Source organism: Rhinoraja longicauda, chromosome 11, assembly GCF_053455715.1.
Source record: "Rhinoraja longicauda isolate Sanriku21f chromosome 11, sRhiLon1.1, whole genome shotgun sequence".
NCBI classification, from domain to species: domain Eukaryota; kingdom Metazoa; phylum Chordata; class Chondrichthyes; order Rajiformes; family Arhynchobatidae; genus Rhinoraja; species Rhinoraja longicauda.
This window is the reverse complement of record NC_135963.1, coordinates 34,942,479-34,963,593: the sequence shown is the minus strand read 5'-3', so window position 1 is coordinate 34,963,593 and position 21,115 is coordinate 34,942,479. Positions and strand designations below refer to the sequence as shown.

General features: G+C 44.3%; 1 protein-coding gene across 4 annotated transcripts in view; it reads left to right on the top strand.

Annotated features, from left to right (window-relative positions):
* LOC144598108 (mesoderm induction early response protein 1-like) overlaps nucleotides 1–21,115 on the top strand; it is a 57,325-nt gene that overhangs the window by 2,226 nt on the left and 33,984 nt on the right. For all 4 annotated transcript variants that reach the window (XM_078407997.1, XM_078407996.1, XM_078407994.1 and 1 more), the window contains exons 4-5: nucleotides 12,501–12,710; nucleotides 17,961–18,093. In XM_078407997.1, coding sequence (XP_078264123.1) covers nucleotides 12,501–12,710; nucleotides 17,961–18,093 — 343 coding nt within the window. The remainder of the gene's footprint in view (nucleotides 1–12,500; nucleotides 12,711–17,960; nucleotides 18,094–21,115) is intronic.

The window sequence follows — 21,115 nt, the reverse complement described above, 5'->3', positions numbered from 1 at the left end:
GTGAAGATAAATATAAAGTGCAAGGGTCGAAACAAGATAGCTTTAAAGATTGAGAATTCATTCTTGGCCTTGAAAGGTCTATTCAGGAGTCTGAGAACAGTGTGGAAGAAACTTGAAGTAGGCGGTAGCTACTTTCAAATTGTCTATTTTCTGCCTGACAGGAAAGGGAGAAGAGAGAATGGCTGACATATGAATGTCACAGGACCATCAATGACCAATGTGAAACTTGTGGTGGGGGGGAAGTTGTGTTTGCATGATGGAATGGGCTTTGCGTTTACAACTCTAATTTCTCGTAGTTTTGGACAGAGCATGCTGTGATGCATCTGGGTTGAATGCTTTCTGCCTGTAGAAATTGGTACGGATCGATTGAAACATGCTCAATTTCCTTATCCTTCAGAGGAAATTGTGGCACTGGTGTGCTTTCTTGTCCGTATTGTCGGTGTTGTTTTGCCCATGACAAATTATTGATGATATTTTCAGCTAATGGTCAAGAGAAAGGAAGCTAATATTTCAGGTCTACAACTATTCAGTTGAACTAATGATTGAATGATCATTCACCTGAAACAACAATTTGTAATTTGTATCAATTTTTTGTGCAGCTCCAAATCTTTTATTTTATTTCAGAAATTCATTTTTGTTATGTATATTCATAGCTGAAGAGATTAATTTACAGTTTTGCAAATTGCTCTTTACTGCTGTTATTTTGTATGCATCAGTAAACCTTTTACTGATTTAAAGATTTTTCTAAGAGAAAATGATAGAGCATTCTCTATAATAAGGACGATTGTGTGATTTTCACTCGCATGTTTAAACTGTAATGTTGTATTCTTAATGTTTTAATGTTTTTTTGCTTTATTCTTAATTGTTTACTGTATGTTCATGTTACTTGCGAGCAGAGGACCAAGACACATTCCTTATACTTGGCCAATAAACTTATTCATTCAGTCAATAGACAATAGGTGCAGGAGTAGGCCATTCAGCCCCTCGAGCCAGCACCACCATTCAATGTGATCATGGCTGATCATTCTCAATCAGTACCCCGTTCCTGCCTTCTCCCCATACTCCCTGACTCCGCTATCATTAAGAGCTCTATCTAGCTCTCTCTTGAAAGCATTCAGAGAACTGGCCTCCACTGCCTTCTGAGGCAGAGAATTCCACAGATTGACAACTCTGACTGAAAATGTTTTTCCTCGTCTCTGTTCTAAATGGCCTACCCCTTATTCTTAAACTGTGGCCCCTGGTTCTGGACTCCCCCAACATTGGGAAGATGTTTCCTGCCTCTATAATCTTATGCTTCAATAAGATCCCCTCTCATCCTTCTAAATTCCAGTGTATACAAGCCTAGTCGCTCCAGTCTTTCAACATACGACAGTCCCGCCATTCCGGGAATTAACCTAGTAAACCTACGCTGCATGCCCTCAATAGCAAGAATATCCTTCCTCAAATTAGTCACTGTCTGCCATTCTGAAAGGGACCCATTTATCCCCCACTCTTTGCTTTCTGTCTGCCAACCAATTTTCTATCCATGTTAGTACCCCCATACCATGTGCTCTAATTTTGCACACTAATCTCCTATGTGGGACCTTATTGAAGGCTTTCTGAAAGTCATGGTACACTACATCCACCGGCTCTCCCTTGTCCATTTTCCTAGTTACATCCTCAAATTCCAGAAGATTAGTAAAGCATGATTTCTCCTTCGTAAATCCATGCTGACTCGGAACGATCCTGTTACTGCTATCCAAATGCTCTGCAATTTCGTCTTTTATAATTGACTCCAGTATCTTCCCCACCACTGATGTCAGAATAACTGGTCTTTAATTTCCTGTTTTCTCTCTCCCTCCTTTCTTAAAAAGTGGGATAACATTAGCTACCTTCCAATCCACAGGAACTGATCCTGAATCTATAGAACATTGGAAAATGATCACCAATGCGTCCATGATTTCTAGAGCCACCTCCTTATGTACCCTGGGATGCAGACCATCGGGCCCTGGGGATTTATCAGCCTTCGGACCCATCAGTCTACCCAACACCATTTCCTGCCTAATGTGAATTTCCTTCAGTTCCTCCGTCACCCTAGGATCTCTGGCCACTAGAACATCTGAGAGATTGTTTGTATCTTCCTTAGTGAAGACAGATTCAAAGTACCGGTTCAACTTGTCTGCCATTTCCTTGTTCCCCGTAATAAGTTCCCCGTAATAAATTCCCCTGCTTCTGTCTTCAAGGGACCTACATTTGCCTTAACTATTTTTCCTCTTCACATACCTAAAGAAGCTTTTACTATCCTCCTTTATATTATTGGCCAGCTTACCTTCGTACCTCATCTTTTCTCCCCGTATTGCCTTTTTAGATATCATCTGTTGTTCTTTAAAAGAGTCCCAATCCTCTGGCTTTCCGCTCTTCTTTGCTTTGTTATACTTATTCTCTTTTATTTTTATGCTGTCCTTGACTTCCCTTGTCAGCCACAGGTGCCTCTTACTCCCCTTAGAATCTTTCCTCCTTTTTGGGATGAATTGATCCTGCAACTTCTGCATTATTCCCAGGAATACCTGCCATTGCTGTTCCAAATCTGGCCAGCTCCTGCCTCATGCCTTTTGTAATCCCCTTTGCTATACTGTAATACTGACACTTCCGATTTTCCATTCTCCCTCTCAATTTGTAGATTAAAACATCATATTATGATCACTGCCTCCTAATGGCTCTTTTACCTTGAGTTCCCTTATCAAATCAGGTTCATTAAACAACACTAAATCCAGAATTGCCTTCTCCCTGGTAGGCTCCAGTACAAGCTGTTCTAAGAATCCATGGCGGAAGCACTCCACAAACTCCCTTTCCTGGAGTCCAGTACCGACCTGATTTTCCCAGTCTACCTGCATGTTGAAATCTCCCATAACCACCGTAGCATTACATTTTCGACATGCCAATTTTAGCTCTGGATTCAACTTGCACCCTATGTAGAGGCTACTGTTTGGGGGCCTGTACATAACTCTCATTGGGGTCGTTTTACCCTTACAATATCTAATTTCTATCCATACTGATTCTACATCTTCTGATTCTATGTCCCCCCTTGCAAGGGAGTGAATATCATTCCTTACCAACAGAGCAACCCCACCCCCTCTGCCCACCTGTCTGTCTTTTCGATAGGTCGTATAACCGTGAATGTTCAGTTCCCAGCCCTGGTCCTCTTGTCGCCATGTCTCTGTAATTCCCACAAAGTCATGCTTGCCAATGTCTAACTGAGCCTCAAGCTCATCCACTTTATTTTTTATACTTCGCGCATTTAAATATAACACTTTAACTTCGGTATTCACCTCCCCTCTCACACCGGTCACAATTGGCCCTGACAGTACTCTCTTATCCCATCTAGAACTTTCCTTCCCATTTATTCTAGAGTCCTTTGCAATTTCTCCTATATTCGCTTGCCCTTTAACTCCATCTTCATATTCCCAATTTCTCAACCCCTCTCGCCCACTACTTAGTTTAAACCCACACGTGTAACACTAGCAAGGTATTTATTCACAAAATGCTGGAGTAACTCAGCAGGTCAGGCAGCATCTCGGGAGAGAAGGAATGGTTGACGTTTCGGGTCGAGACCCTTCTTCAGACTGATGTCAGGGGGGGCGGGACAAAGGAGGGATATAGGTGGAGACAGGAAGATAGAGGGAGATCTGGGAAGGAGGAGGGGAAGAGAGGGACAGAGGAACTATCTAAAGTTGGAGAAGTCGATGTTCATACCACTGGGCTGCAGACTGCCCAGGCGAAATATGAGGTGCTGTTCCTCCAATTTCCGGTCGGCCTCACTATGGCACTGGAGGAGGCCCATGACAGAAAGGTCAGACTGGGAATGGGAGGGGGAGTTGAAGTGCTCGGCCACTGGGAGATCAGTTTGTTCAATGCGGACCGAGCGCTAGTGTTCAGCAAAGCGATCGACGAGCCTGCGCTTGGTTTCGCCAATGTAAATAAGTTGACATCTAGGGCAGCGGATGCAATAGATGAGGTTGGAGGAGGTGCAGGTGAACCTTTGTCTCACCCGGAAAGACTGTTTGGGTCCTTGGGTGGAGTTGAGGGGGGAGGTAAAGGGACAGGTGTTGCATCTCGTGCGGTTGCAGGGGAAAGTGCCCAGGGTTGGGCTGGTTTGGGTAGGAAGGGACAAGTGGACCAGGGAGTTACGGAGGGAACGGTCTCTGCGGAACGCAGAGAGGGGATGGGAAGATATGGCCAGTGGTGGGGTCCCGTTGTAGGTGACGGAAATGTTGGCGGATGATTTGTTGGATCCGCTGGCTGGTGGGGTGGAAGGTGAGAACGAGGGGGATTCTGTCCTTGTTGCGAGTGAGGGTAGGGGGAGCAAGAGCGGAGCTGCAGGATGTAGAAGAGACCCTAGTGAGAGCCTCATCTATAAATGGAGGTGGGGAAGCCCCGTTTCCTGAAGAACGAGGACATCTCTGAAGCCCTAGTGTGAAACACCTCATCCCGGGCGCAGATGCAGCGTAGACGGAGGAATTGGGAGTAGGGGATAGACTTTTTGCAGGGGACCGGGTGGGAAGAAGTGTAGTCCAGATAGCTGTGTGAGTCAGTGGGTTTATAGTAAATGTCCGTCACTAGTCTGTCTCCTGTGATGGAGGTGGTGAGGTCCAGAAACGGGAGGGAGATGTCCGAGATAGTCCAGGTATATTTAAGGGCAGGATGGAAATTGGAAGTGAAGTGTATGAAGTCAGTGAGTTCTGCATGGGTACAAGAGGTAGCACCAATGCAGTCGTCGATGTAGCGGAGGTAGAGTTCGAGGATGTTGGCCGGTGTACGTCCGGAACAGGGATTGTTCGACGTACCCGATAAAGAGGCAGGCGTAGCTAGGGCCCATGTGAGTGCCCATAGCTACGCCTCTGGTTTGGAGGAAGTGGGAGGAGTCAAAGGAGAAGTTGTTGAGGGTAAGAACCAGCTCTGCTAGGCGGAGGAGAGTGTTGGTAGATGGGGATTGGCTGGTTCTACGGTCGAGGAAGAAATGGAGGGCTTCGAGACCATCCTTGTGGGGGATGGAAGTGTAGAGTGACTGGACATCCATGGTAAAGATGAGGGAGTGGGGGCCTGGGAACCGGAAGTTATCGAGGAGATGGAGAGCGTGTGAGGTGTCTTGGACATAGGTGGGGAGGGATTTAACCAGGGGGGATAAGATGGAGTCGAGGTAGGTGGAAATAAGTTTGGTGGGACATGAGCTGGCAGAGACAATGGGTATGCTGGGACAGTTCTGCTTATGGATTTTGGGTAGGAGGTAGAATCAGGCCGTGCGGGGCTGGGGAACTATGAGTTTGGTGGCATTGGAGGGTAGATCGCCGGAGATGGTGAGGTCCGTGATGGTGCTGATGATAAAGGTCGGTGGGGTCATGGTCCAGGGATAGGTAGGAAGAGGTGTCTGAGTTGTCGTCTGGCCTCGGTCCGGTAGAGGTCAGCACGCCAGACTACCACAGCACCTCCCTTGTCAGCGGGTTTGATGATTAACACTAGCAAACCTGCCTGCCAGAATGGTGGTCCCCCTGCTGTTAAAGTGTAACCCGTCCCTTTTGTACAGGTCACCCCTACCCCAAAAGAGATCCCAGTGGTCTAGAAATCTAAATCCCTGCTCCCTGCACCAACCCCACAGCCATAGATTCATATCCCCGATCTCTCTGTTCCTGCATTCACTAGCATGAGGTACAGGAAGCAATCCAGAGATAACCACCCTCGACGTCCTACTTCTCAGTCTTCTTCCCAACTCTCTAAACTCGAGTTGCAGTACCTCCTCCCTCTTCCTCCCGACGTCATTCGTGCCCACGTGCACAACTACTTCCGGTTGATTGCCTTCCCTCGCTAGGATGTTCTGAAGCCGGTCCGTGATGTCTTGAACCCTGGCACCAGGGAGGCAACAGACCATTCTCAAGTCCCGCCTGCGGCCACAGAATCTACTGTCCGTACCTCGGACAATGGAGTCACCCACTACTATGGCTCTTCCCGACTTCGGTCTCCCCGGTCGAGTCTCCTTGCCTGGATTAGAGCCACCAACCTGTCTGCCGCTCGGACTGGAAGCCTCTTCTGCCCCGACAGCTCCCAAGAAGGGTGTACCTGTTTGCAATAGGCACAGCCACCGGGGTCTCCTGTAGTCCATGTTTACTCCCCTTTGAAACGGTCTCCCACCTTCGCTCGACCTGGACCCTTGGCGTGACTGCCTCACAGTAGGTCCTATCCTCTCATATTCCCGGATGGCTCTGAGATCATCCAGCTGCTTCTCCAACACGTCCATTCAGGAGCTGCACCTGGACACAATTCTTGCAGGTGTAGCTCCCAGAAGCTCCAGCGGTGTCCCTACCTTCCCACGTCCTGCAGGAAACACACTGCACCAGCTTGTCTGCCATTACTTTACAATACAATATATCTTTATTGTCATTGTACAGGGGTACAACGAGATTGGGAATGCGCCTCCCATACAATGCAATAAATTAATTAGCTAGTCAGTATTAATTTATACAACCCAATGAAACAAATTAGAACATTTTAAAACAATAAAGTGCAAGTAGATCTGTGCCGGTTCACTGTGCGATGTGACCATCCGGCTCAGCAGGACCAGTTCATAGCAGCTATGGCCCTGGGGATGAAGCTGCTCCTGAGTCTGGAGGTGCGGGCGTAGAAGGCCTTGTATCGTCTGCCCGATGGTAGAAGTTCGAATAGACTGTTGCAGGGGTGTGAAGAGTCTTTGTGGATGCTGGTGGCTTTTCTGAGGCATCGTGTGTTGTAGATGCCCTCCAAGGCTGGTAGCTGTGTTCCGATGGTCCTCTGAGCCCTATGGACTACCCGCCGAAGAGCTTTCCTCTCCGCCTCCGTGCAGCTGAGATACCACACAGGGATGCCATGTGTTAGGATGCTCTATGTACAGCGGTAGAAGGTCGTCAGCAGCTGTTGGGGTAGACCAGACTTTTTCAGTGTTCTTAGGTAGAACAGTCGTTGCTGTGCCTTCTTGACCAGCGCAGCAGTGTTATTGGACCATGTTAGGTCCTCCGAAATGTGAGTGCCCAGAAACTTGAAGCTGGACACTCTCTCCACACTGTCCCCGTTGATAAAGATCGGGGCGTATTCCCCGTTGTGTGACCTACGGAAGTTGATGATCAGCTCGTTGGTCTTGGTGGTATTTAGAGACGGGTTGTTATCAGAGCACCAGTCCGCCAGGTTCTGCACCTCCGCTCTGTATTTTGTTTCATCACCGTTGGTGATCAGCCCGTTCACCGTTGTGTCGTCTGCAAACTTGACAATGGTGTTGGTCATCGAATGCAGGAACACAGTCGTGTGTGAAGAGGGAGTAGAGCATGGGGCTCAGAACACAGCCCTGTGGTGTGCCGGTACTCAGGGTGATAGTGGAGGACAGGTGCAGGCCAATTCTCACTGCCTGCGGTCGCTCCAGCAGGAAGTCCAGGATCCAGTCACATAACGACGAGCTGAGGCCTAGCTGGTGGAGTTATGTGATGCGCTTGGTGGGGATGACCGTGTTGAAGGCAGAATTGTAGTCAGTGAATAGCATCCTCACGTATGTGCCCTGTCTTTCCAGGTGAGTCAGGACAGTGTGAAGAGCCAGAGAGATGGCGTCCTCTGGATCTATTTGCCCTGTATGCAAATTGATGTGGGTCCAGTGAGTCAGGGATGCTGGATTTGATGTGTGAGAGGACCAGCCTTTCAAAGCACTAGTGTCAAAAATCAAATCAGGCTCAAAAACAAGTGTATCCTCCTCGCCTCAGCCTCTTCACCTCAGCCTCCTCACCTCAGCCTCCTCCTCGCAGCCAAAGACCTGCACTTTTCTCACAGGGCACTTCCCTCGACAGGGCCGCACCCCTTGTGCAAGCCTTGTTTATATCAGTCATTAAATTAACTAATTGGCCAATTTACCAAACTTCTAATTTAATTGCTCAGCCAATCCCCCCACTCACTCCTATTCTGCCTTCCCTTGACGAGCTTGGAGGTATGCGCTTCACTGACTGGCTGCTAGCGTCCCTTTGGCGCTCTTTTTTAAACGGATTTTTACCTGCAATTCACACTTACTTTCTTTCAGCCAACTGTCATCCTTGCTCCTGCTGCTGCTCTCCAGAACTTTACTGACTGTCGTTGTAAATCTGTAGTATAGTTTCCTGTTCATTTTAAAGCATACATGATTTTTAAAGTGTTTTCTTTATTAGCAATACTGTAAACCCTCGTTATTGCAGACCTCTTTAAAATGGATTTGGGTTATTGTGAACTGTCTCTTTAAGAAAGGTAGACACAAAATGTTGGAGTAACTCAGCGGGACAGGCAGCATCTGTGGAGAAAAGGAATGGGTGAATTTTCGGGTCGAGACCCTTCAGACTGATGTCAGGGGAGTGGGCGGGACAGAGATATGTAGTCGGAGACAGTAAGACTAGTGGGAGAACTTGGAGGGGGGGTATGGAGAGAGAGGGAAAGCAAGGGCTATTTGAAGTTAGAGAAGTCCATGTTCATACCGCTTAGGTGTAAGCTACCCAAGCGAAACATGAGGTGCTGTTCCTCCAATTTGCGCTGGGCCTCACTCTGACAATTGAGGAGGCACTGGACAGGAAGGTCAGATTGGGAATGGGAGACTGACTGCTAGCATCCCATTTGGCGCTCTTTTTTAAACAGTCTTTTACCTGCAATTCACACTTACTTTCTTTCAGCCAACGGTCGTCCTTGCTCCTGCTGCTGCTCTCCCGACCTTTACTGACTGACTGCTAGCGTCCCTTTGGCGCTCTTTTTTAAACGTACTGTTACCTGCCACTACTTAAAGTGCTGAGCAACCGGCTGAGTCTGAGCTATCTCTTTAAGGACACAGATTGCTAGTTACATTGCTGAGATTATGGAAATTAACATGGCATTGAAATGGACTAACTACCGATTGCTTCCATTCACACCTAACTCTATTAATGTAACAAACTGCCTTTGATATTTTAGCTTGCAGTAACAAAATTACATGTAGCTGCTAAAAGGAAATTTGTGTTTGAAAACAATTCATTGTTTCATGGTGGTTGGAGAAATCCCTTACTTGCTTATAGCAGACAATCTGCAATAATGGACACTATTTTCCCCCTATGGTATGTTATAATGAGGGTTTACAGTTGATTGCAGAAATTAAGTAGTAATGTGCTTTACATTTGTTCTGCATAAAATTAATCAATTGCATTAAATCTTAACCATTAAACAAAATTTACACTTACCTTTTGATTTTAAGATCAAATAATTACAAGGGACTGATTACAAATTGTCACTGTGTTAACCACTGGGAATGGAAAAAATAATAGATGAAGTACTTGGATAAAGGATAATGGATTCTTGGCAGTGAATACAAAATAAAAGGTTCATTTAGGTATGTAAACAGGGTTTGGGGCATTGGACCCTCTGATCTTTTTCCTGCACCGTGGCTGTGTTAAGATCCAGTCAATTTATTTACAGTTAAGTTAATGTGGAGAGTTTCATTTGGATGTACAGACCATATTTGAAAATCTATTGTTTTGGTTTATTTGATTATTATTGGTTTATTATTGTCACATACTGAAATACAGTGAAAAACTTTGCATTCTATCCAGCCAAATCATACTATTTCATGTACCATCAAGCTGCACACAAGTAGAGGTTGGAGGTCAGAGTTTGAGGAGAGACTTGATAGAAGTGTATAAAATTGTCCAACACTAGGGTACTTGGCTATAAAATGAGAGGAGGAATGTTTAATGGAGATGTGTGGGACAGGTTTTTTTTACACAAAACTTGAGAGGCATTGTTTTCACAGAGGGTGGTGGTGAACCAGTTGCCAGAGGAGGTACTTAAACAGCAGTTAAAAGATATTTGGACAGGTACATGGGTTGGAAAGGTTTAGAGAGATATGGGCCAAACACAGGCATGTGGGACTCGGGTGGATGGGCGTCTTGATCGGTGTGGGCAATTTGGGCCGATGGGCTTGTTTCCATGTTGTATGACTATGCAGAAGCAATAGGGTGTGGTAGTGGGTGACTATCTTTCCCAATATTGACTTGGACCAACTTACTGCAAAATACTAAGAGTGTTGGAATTTGTTAGGTGTATTCAAGGAAGTTTCCTGAAACAGAATATAAATAGTCCAACTCCCAGAGGAACCACACAAGACCTTGTGTTGGGAAACAAGTCTGGCCGGGTGAGTGGTGTTTTAATGGAAGAACATTTTGGGGATAGTGTCATAAATCCAGAAATGTTGTTTATTTTGAATATGGATAAGTCTGTACCTAGGGAGAAGGCACTAAATTGGCCAAAGACAGATTATGACATTATTGGGCAAGAACTATATTTGAAGCTGTTATTCTTGAGTATGTCAAGATCTGACATGGGAATTGTTTAAAGGCCAGTTGATCCAAGTTCAGGACCCAAGGGCTTGAATTAAACAAGAGAGTAAGTGGAAAGAATGTAGAAACAAAGATATGCAGATGCTGGTTTACAAAAAGACAAACTCAGTGAATCAGGCAGCATCACTGGAGAACATGGATATGTGACATTTCAGCTCAGGGCCCTTCTTCAGACTGATTGTAGAGGGCTGAAAGGAAACTAGTAGAGAGGAGGGGCAGGACAAAACCTGGTAAGTTAATACCAGGGAGGGGTTTTGTTAAAGTCCCGCATGGTGAGAGACAAGGTACGACTGCTCAAGGATAAAGGAGGACATTTGTACTTGGTCAGACGATGTGGGCAAGGTACTAAATGAATGTTTTGCATCTGCATTCGCCAAGGAAAAGGACATGAAGGACAGAGAGATCAGTATGGAGAATACTAGCATGCAAAGGCAGTTTCAAATCAAGGAGGAGGTGGTGTTGGGGCTCTTAAAGAGCATTAAGGTGGATAAATTCCCAGGGCCTGATGCGATCTATCCTAAGTTATTAAGAGGAGATTGGTGAAAATACTTCCTGGAGGACTCGAGTCAATGGTGTTTCTTTGTTTAAGAAGGGAAGTAGAGAGAATCCAGGAAGTTATATGCCAGTGAGCCCCATGTCAGTGGTAGAGAAGCTATTGGAGAGGATTCTGTGGGATATGATTTCTTCCCATTTGGAAGAATATAGGCTAATTAGGGACCAGCCTCATGGTAGGTCATGTCTTACAAGCTTGATTGAGTTTTTTGAGATGAAAATGAAGGTGATTGACGGTGGTACGGCAATGAATGTTTTCTACGTGGGTTTTAGTAAGGCGGGGAGTTTAGTAAGTCTCCCACGGCAGGCTGATCCAGAGGATGAGGGATATCGTGGGCTGAAATGCCTGTTCCTGAGCTGCACTTTTCCGTTTTATAAATGTTGTGTGAACCTTTCAAATTCATTAATATTATACTTGCAATGCCTGTTCCTGAGCTGCACTTTTCCGTTTTATAAATGTTGTGTGAACCTTTCAAATTCATTAATATTATACTTGCCTCCTATAGTGGAGGGCAAAACTGAACTTTTTTGTTGCTATAGTAATGGATGATCATTTGTGATAGAGAATTGTCCAGAGTAGTTAGTTAGAAATGTAAGGTTACTTTCACTTTTGCCATATGGAATGATGACTGGGTAGCAATAGGTTATCAGTGGAAAATCTGCAATTGGTTATTTTACTATGTTATACAGGTGCTCCTTAGCTTACAATGGGGTTCTGTTCCGAGAAACCCATCGGAAACTGAAAATATTGTAAGTCGAAATGCATTTAATACACGCGATCACATGGCTGGAAGCGAGCTGTGGGTCGCTGCCATTTGCAGCATCGCAAGTCGAAGCATCGTAAGCCGGGGAGCACCTGTATTGAGGATTCATAACAGGCAAAATGAATCGGTTCATTTTGATCAGTTTGTACCAATGGTTAGTACTTAATTTCATTGAGGACTTAAATGATCAACATTGAATATCCTTGTGGGCTTTGACCAGAAGCGAAGCCAATGATGAACATAGTGTTAAAGATGTTAAAGTTCTGACACATGATCCTTCTGTTTCTCTGCACTGTTTATTGCATATTCCTTTGTCTGGTTTCTTCTATACAAAGGTGGCACCTCGTATTTCGTAAGATGGAATTCCATTTTATATTTTTTGGGCTCGTTAATTATTCTATTGATACCTATCGCTGGCAGTAATTTTTCACCATCAACCAAAAAATAGTACTGAGATTTATTGTAATACCCTTTATGACCTCCATGGTATCTGGTTGCTTATCTTGACATTAACTGTACAGTTTGTCATTTTGTGCTTTAATTTCTCCAAATAAAAGTGAATGTCATTAAAAAATTCAGCTTTAGATAATGCTGATTTTCTGAGAGAATAATGTGGATGAACGTCACAGGTTGCTTTTTGGGGTTGAAATCATAAGTCAAGTCAAGTTGGATCATTGACTCAAGACGTGTGCTACAGAGACTGACCTGCTAAATATTTCCAGACCATTGTTTTTATTTCAAATTTTCATTGCCTAGTTTTTTGTTTTTTTATTTCATTTATTTTTTAATCTCTTCATTTTCTTTTTCTCTTCAGGAAGGTGAAATGCCAATCCAAGATTTATTACATTTGTATGGTTATGGAAAGACTGTACCGTTTCCTGGTGATGATGATGAGGAAGATGAGGAGGATGATGATGATGAAGCGGAGGAAGATGATGATGGAGATGAAGGAGATAATGAAGAAAATAGTGGAAGCAGTGAGGTTCCAGAGACAGAGGATCTACCTGAGATAAATATAAACCAGGTTAGTTAAAATGTTGGTGGTATGACAGTTGGTGGATAAGAGCTTCATCTGAGTAAACAATGCATAGGGTATTGTTTTTGAAGAGCTTATGGTTTAATGGAGTGGGATTTTAATCATATGTAATGTGAGATGGAAATTTTTGTGTAAGGGTGTGTCCAGTGGAGGTGGGGTGCAGGGGCTTTGTAACCAGTTCCACTGCAAGGCTCCTGAGGGAAGAAGGAGTCAGAGGGCAGGCCCAAAGGAGGGCAATCAAAGAACTTGCCAATGCTGCCGAACGGAGCAGTCACTGGCTGTGGCTGAAAAGAAGAGATGCTGTCTGGGCTGCCACGTGACCATCTAGAGGTTAACCATAAGACACACACCCAGGACTGATCACCCTGCGGTGGGCCTGCCTCGACTGAGGGTGTCTAGTGATAAAAGGCCGAAACACCCAGTGACATTAAGGTACACAACTGAAGATGTGTCTGAATCGTAGCAACATCACCTAGTGGTCACCCCAAGATCAACATCAGTCAATTGTAGTGCAAACCTTAGGGATTGTAACATCTAGTCCTACTAATCAATCTGAACTAAACTGCGAACAGCGCTCAAAAACGATTCCTTTTTTCTTAGATTTTGCTTGATTCAACATTTTCTTTTCTGATGTATTTGCTTTTTTACAGTCATTGCAGTACCACTTGTTCAGTCAAACTGTCCATTAATTTCCTGACTCTTTCATGTATTCTTGCTGCTCCGGAAGTTGTGATCATTTTATAGTGATTTTTGTTCACCAATTATAGTTTGTTCACCAATTACCAGCTGCTTCCATTCATCGGAGCATAAGCAGTCCCTTGGCATCCGTATTAAATCAAGTTTGAATCCACAACTTGTATAAATGCAACCATTGCTTTTTAATGCCAGTTTAAAGTCTTGGATTTGGGTCTTTCAGGAGGGACTTGAACCTGAAACCTTTTTATTTGGGTGAGTGCGACTTATTGGGTCACAATGAGCATTTATCTAGGGTCAGAGCCCCTACCCCAGATGTAAGTATTGTACATCTAGGTTCAGTTTCCATGAAATTGACAACTGATATTTGAAGTTAAATATTTTTAATATTCCAGCTCATCCCAGAGAGTGAGAACAGCCAACATTTTGTGCCTCAAAGTATGTTATTTCATCCCATTTGTTAATTTTAAAAAATCTATTTCTCTATAAAAGCAAAGAACATTTCAGCATAAGAACAGGCTCTTCGGCCCATAATGTCTGCGCCGAACATGATACCAAGACCCACTCTTATCTGTTTGCACATAGTCCATACGTTACTTCCATCGGGTCTCCCCACAAACCCTGACTTTCCAGAGAAAACAATCCAAGTCTGTCCAACCTCTCCCTGTACCTAATACCCTCTAATCGAGGCATCATTCTGATCAGCCTCCTCTGCACCCTTTCCATATCCTTGCCATCCTTCCTGCAATGGAGCAACCAGAATTGCACGTAAAAGTCTAAATGGCCTAACCAAAGTCCTATAAAGCTGCATTATGACGTCCTAACTCGTATACTTAATGCCCCGACCTATGAAAGCAAGCGTACCATGTGCCTTTATCCTCTATCTGCTTGTGTTACCACTTTAAGGGAGTTATGGACTCCCAAGATTACCCCAATGCTGTTAATGGTTGTGCCATTAATTTGTAAATTTTCCCCTTGCATTCAATCTCCCAAAGTGCAACACCTCACATTTGCTTGGATTAAACTCCATCTGCCATTTCTCCATATCTATCCATAGCTGATCTATATTCCACTTCATACTTTGATCGCCTTCCTCAGTCTTGGTGTCATCTGAAAACGTATAAATCAACCTGTCTATACTGCGTCCAAGTTATTTATGTATATTACACACCGCCGAGATCCCAACACATTTCTCTGTGGAACTCCACTGGTCATAGACCCCCAGCCTGAATATTGTCCACCATAACCCTCTGTCTTCTATCAGTAAGCCAGTTGTGAATCTATTGTCATAACTATCTCACCTTGTTCTGTTATTGTTCTTCTTTGCCTCTTCCAATTCTTGTCCACTCATGCCCATTTCTTTACTACTCTCTGTAGCTCCCTGGCATTCTTTGCATGCCCTTTGAAGTTCTACTCTTTTGTAAACCCAAATCTTAGTTCCGCAATGTCCTCACTGCCCAAACTACCATTTAGCTGCCTTTCCTTCCCTCCTCCCACATGTTTGTCTTTACATTGGCAATGTCTGGCATTTAAAATATTAGTAATTGCCAACTTTTTATTTGTCCATCCTTTGTAACATTTCAATCATGTGCTCTTTAATCTGTTTCAACTTCCCATCTATGGCCTCATCTTTCTACAATGTGGTTCAAATTGGTATCCACATGGATTAGTTAACAGCAATATCCTTTTTCATTCCATGCTATCGTTTCTTGATTCTCCCATCTTTTCTCTGCAAAAGTGAGAGCTTGGACCAAGCATTAGAAAATAATACAGAGGGACAGTAAAGAAACTCCAATGCCTCAGCCACTTAATGCCTTAGTCATTCATCCTATTGCTTCTACCGCAACATATTTTTCTGCGATACTGCTCTTGTGTAAGTCTATTTCCATATCTCCTCTAACACATGCTGCTAAGTAATCCTCTTTTGAACCCTTAGAGTTTCTGTGAATGTCTCTGAAATATATGTCATGGAGTAAATGCTCTGAAACTAAACTAAATCTATTTTGCCCCCAACCTGCTGGATCACTGGCATCAAAAGCGGTGGTTTTGATATTTTCGATAAACATTTTACTCCCTTGCCACAACTCCTTTCTCTTAGTGTAAACCAGTCTTTTAGTTCATTCTAGATCCAAACCATTGAGCGTCAAAGGTACTTGTGTCCTTTCACCTCACTTTGCTGATAGTGAAGATCTCTGGAAAAGATGATTGCTTTCCTACAAATTATATTTGTTTATTTTTGGGGAAAATTGTGTATACGTTTTTCGAAAGACAAATCAACAATGTAAACAAAAATTCAAATGTGGAATGTGGCTTTATTGGCAATCCCAGCACTTTTTGCCAATTCTAGTGTCTGGAAATAATTTAGAAGACGCAGTATCTTTTCATCTTGAAGAGGAAGAAGGATTATATGGGGAGAATGAGATGACCATGGCTGACAACGGAAGTCAAAGACAGCATAAAACTAAAAGAGAAGCCATTTATATACAAAGATTAGTAGAAGCTAGAGGATTTGGGAAACGTTTAAAAACCAACAGAAGATAACTAAAAAGGCAATATGGGGGGAAACGTTGAAATATGAAGGTCAGTTAGCCAATAATATAAAAGAGGGTAGTAAAAGCTTCTTCAGATATATATAAAGAGTTAGAAAGAGGCAAAAGTGGGCATTCGACCACTGGAAAATAGCGGTGGAGAAGTGTTAATGGGAATTAAAAAATGGCAGATGAATTAATACGTTCTTTGTGTCAGTCTTCACAGCAGAAGGCACTAACGTGCCTGAAATACAAGACAGTCGGGGCAGAAGTTAGTGGAGTTGCTATTTCTAAGGAGAAGGTGCTTGGGAAGCTGAAAGATCTGAGGGTGGATAGGTCACCTGAACCAGATGGACCACACTCTAGGGTTCTGAAGCAGGGAGCTTTAGAGATTCTGGAGGGATTAATGGTGATCTTCCAGGAATACCTAGAATCAGGAGTGGTCCCAGAGGACTGAAAAATTGCAAATGTCACTCTGCTGTTTAAGAGAGCAGAGCAAAGGTACGGGTCCACCACCGATTTTCAGGTAACTGGTAGTCTGGAACCACCTTTAATCCGGATAAAATCACAAAAGCAAATTTCCCTCAGAGGTCCTCCTGAAAATGTGTCCCAGAACTGGGGCTCCGCTGGCATGTGAATTTTCTGCGTTTCTGCATTTTTAAAATCCATTTTCTGCGCTTTTTGCACAATTTCTGTGTTTTTCACTTTGCCAAAATCGTGTTTACCAACGGAGAAATCAGATTGGGGAAAAAAAGAAAATAAATGATATATAGACTTGTAATGAACACTGGTTTTGCTAGGGGTCCATTAGAAATCCGCCGCGCCCTGGAAGTCTCCCTGAAAATGTGGCACTTAGGCTGGGCAAGGCAGCCTATCTCGACTTCATTGGGACTTCCACGGCCGAACGGTGGGTTTAATTTACAAACTGCGACTGGGGCTCTGGAATTCCAGCCCAGCTGGAGCCAGCACATCTATCCCCATAGCCGACTTCCTTGGCTGGCTGGATAAATCAGCAAAGCACTGGAACTCAGTACCTCACTCACATGCCTGGCTCTGGAACTCTGGCCCGGCTGGGGTCGCCATATCCGATCCCATAGCTGACTTCTGAGGCAGATCTTGCGGGCCGGTAACTCAGCTCCTCGGAGCCATGACCACTTGGTCCAGCATAATCCAATAAGACTGGAACCAAGTTTGCCAGAAAAACGGTGGTGTACCTGGACTTTGAAGCACATGATAAAATAGACCAAAGTCAGCACGGTTATTGTGAAAGGGAGCTCTTGCCTGACAAATCTTTTGGAATTCTTTGAGGAAGTAAATAGTAAGATAGACAAAGGAGAGTTAGTGGATGTTGTTTACCTGGATTTTTAGAAGGTCGTTGATAAGGTGCAGAACATGAAGCTGCTATAGAAGGTGAGAGTCCACAGTATTAGAGGGAAGATACTAGCATGGATAGAAGTAGAAACAAAAAGCTACAGATGCTGGTGTATACCAAAGACAGAAACAAAGTGCTGGAGTAACACAGGTGGGTCAGGCAGCATCTCTGGAGAAAAAGCATGGGTGACATTTCAGGTTGGCACTCAAAACCTCAATGATCCTTTTCCACCAGAGATGTTGTTTTGCCCACTGAATTACTCTAGCACCTTGTGTCTATCTTATAGCATGGATAGATGGTTTGCTGAATGACAGAAGGCTGGGGGGGGGTTTAAGGAGGCTTTTTCTGGTTAGCTGCAAGTGACTAGTGGTGTTAAGGAATCGTTGCTGGGGGTTTGCGGATTCTATGAAGATAGGTATAGGGGCAGGTACTACTACATTCTACATTTCCGTGAGGCGTTTTCATTTATATGCGACATAAGTAATCTTTCCCCTTTTCTAACATTTGCATATAGTTACCCAGTCCTTTAGAGTAGCCTTCATATTTTGACTCAAATTCATACCTTTGTTCTTTCTTGATCTTTTTCAACTAAATGTTATTGAATTCATTGGGCTGTGTTTTACGTAATTTTTATGAATTCCATAGCAAGAAGTACCAAAGAATTCATGTGGACACGAAGATGAAACTCAGTTTTCAAACGATGACCTTGTACCATTGATAACCTCACACGATGTGCAGGAGATGATCCGCCCACGCAGATGTAAATACTTAGACATAGGTATAATTTATTTTGTGCATGTAAATAATGAAGCTATGGTTACCATTCATCTCCATTATTATAGATCTCAATGACTTCAATCTCTTTCATTGTCTGAAAAGGAGAGCTGTCGCAACTGAAGAGCGCAAATATTCAAGGATGTGAGGCAAAGGCAGCTTTATGGTTGGGTTCTAAATCAGCCATGAGCTCACTTAATGGTCGATGCTGAGTTATTATATGTAAATTCATTTGATATCTTTGATACAGGTTTTAATTACTAGAGAGACACAATGCTGAAGTAACTCAGTAGGACAGGCAGCATTTCTAGAGAGAAGGAATGGGCGACGTTTCGGGTCAAGACCCTTCTTCAGACTGAACCTACCATTGCTAGGTTGTTTAAATTTAGAAAATGTATATAAAATATAAAACCAAAATAACACTTTAACTAATTTTCTCTTGCTCAATTAATTTTCACTTAGTCTAACCTTATAAGCAGTAAAAATAAATTATAATTCAGTTTCAACATTTTAGAATATTTTAAACCAGTTTAAATCAAAATTATGATTGTTACACAGTTAGAGCAGTACAGCATGTACCAGGCCCTTTGGTCCACTTCGTCCATGTCAACCAAGTTGCCTGCATTTGACTCGCATCCCTCTCAGCCCTTTCTATATATCTGTCCAAATGTTTTTTGAAAGTCGTAATTTTATCCATTGCTTTTTATTCTTCTGGCATTTCATTCCCTCTGAATGAAACGGTTGTCCTGAAATCGCATCCTTTTGGTGTCATCTGCAAATTTACTAACAATGCTAACTAACTACATTGCATCCAAATCTTTAATGTAGATAACAAACAACTTGTGGACCCAGTAACAACCCCAAAGGCACACCACTGGTTACCGGCCTCCAATCAGAAAAACAATTCTCCGCAGTTACCCGTTGACTCCTTACTGCAAGACAATTTTGAATCCAAATAGTTTTCATCTGGAATTCCATGTGATCTAACCTACCAAACTAGCGTACCTCGTTAAAGATCTTGCTAAAGTCTATATAAGGCAATGTTCACTCCTCTGATCTTCACGGTGACTTTTTCAAAACAAATTCAGATTCATTAGACATAATTTCCCATGCACAAAGCCATGCTGACCATCCCTAATCATACATGCCATTACGTTTGCTGTTAGATCTTGTCCATCAGAATCCCCTTCAGTAATTACCTCCATTAATTTCAGACTCTAAGTCTGTTGTTCCCTGGGTTGTCGTTGCAGCTGCTTTTTAAAAATAAAGATACAACAATAACCACCTTCCAGTCTTCAGGAACATCACCTATGACTAATGATGATGCAAATTGCACAGTGGTAGAATTGCTGCCTGACAGCACCAGGGACCCGGGTTCAATCCTGACTAAGGGTGCTTCCTATACAGAGGTTGCACGTTCTCCCTGTGACTGGGTGGGTTTCCTCCGGGTGATCTGTTTCCTCCCACATCTCAAAGGCATGCAGGTTTGTAGGTTAATTGGCTTCTGTAAATTGTCCCTAGTGTGTAGGATAGAACAAGTGCAGTGCGGACTCGGTGCACCGAAGGGCCTTTTTGCATGCTGCATACCTAAAATCTAAATATCTCTGCAAGGGCCTCTGCAGTTTTTTTCTCTAGTTTCCCACGAGGTCAGGTCCTGGGGATTTATCCATTTTAATGTGCTCTAAAATTACCTATGCCTCCTCTTTAGAGAAAAGACACAAAGTGCTGGAGTAACTCAGCAGTTCAGGCAGTATCTAGTTCAAACCTGGATAGGTGGCATTTCAGGTTGGAACCCTTTTCAGACTGATTGTGGTTCATATCCCATCCCACCCAAACCACCCCCTCCCCAGGTATTTTCCCCTGCAACATACCTCCTTTCTCACGTACATCCAGGGACCTCAGCAGTCCTTCCAGGTGAGACAAAGTTTTATGTGCACCTCCTCTAACTTCATCTACTCCATTTGGTGTTCCCCTATAACAGAGCTTTATTTGTCGTTCGGTACCGAAGTACCGAACGAAACTACATAGCAGTCATAGAAAAAAAAAAAGAACACAAGACACATAACCCCAACACAAACGTCCATCACAGTGACTCCAAACACCCCCTCACTGTGATGGAGGCAACAAAACTTCCCCTCTCTTCCCCACGCCCACGGACAGACAGCTCGTCCCCGACCGACCCGCACAGTCCCCGCACCGGGCGCTGAAACGTCTCGCGGCCGAACCGGGCGATGAAAGGCCCGCGACCAAGCCTTGCGCAGCTAAGTCCCGCAGCCGAGCCGCACCAGCGGTGAAAAGTCCCGCAGCCGAGCCGCACCGGGCGGTGTTAAGCCCCGCAGCCGAGCTGCACCGGGCGGTGTTAAGCCCCGCAGCCGAGCTGCACCGGGCGATGTAAAGTCCCGCAGCCGAGTTGCACCGGGCGGTGTTAAGCCCCGCAGCCGAGCTGCACCGGGCGATGTAAGTCCAGCGGCCAAGCCGCACCGGGATGTAAAGTCCAGCGGCCAAGCCGCACCGGGATGTAAAGTCCAGCGGCCAAGCCGCACCGGGATGTAAAGTCCAGCGGCCGAGCCGCACCGGGGGATGTTAGGCCCCGCAGCCGAGCCGCACCCCGCCTCCTTTACATTTGCGAGACCAAGCATAGACTAGCTGATTATTTCGTCGAACACTTGCGCTCTCGGTCCACCAAAGCCTGTCTGATTTCCTTTTTGATGACATTTTAAATCTCCTTCCCATCACCATACTAACCTTTCTATCTTGATATGAACATTGAATTCTCCAGTTTTTGGTAACTAACCTGCAAACATCCTCCTCCCCTTTTTCCCTCTCTCTTCCCTGTGCCCCACCTGGATTCTATTTCTCCCCTTCCCCCGGGATTCCTTCCACTGGCTGCACAATTTGCAACTCTTCTGTCCTTGTATCCTTATCTCGCACCTTTTGTCTTTTCATCTCCGGCCTTTGTCCTGGCTTTGCCCTGCCCCCGACTGTTTCCAGCTTTCTCCTCCACCTCACAATCAGTGTGAAGATGG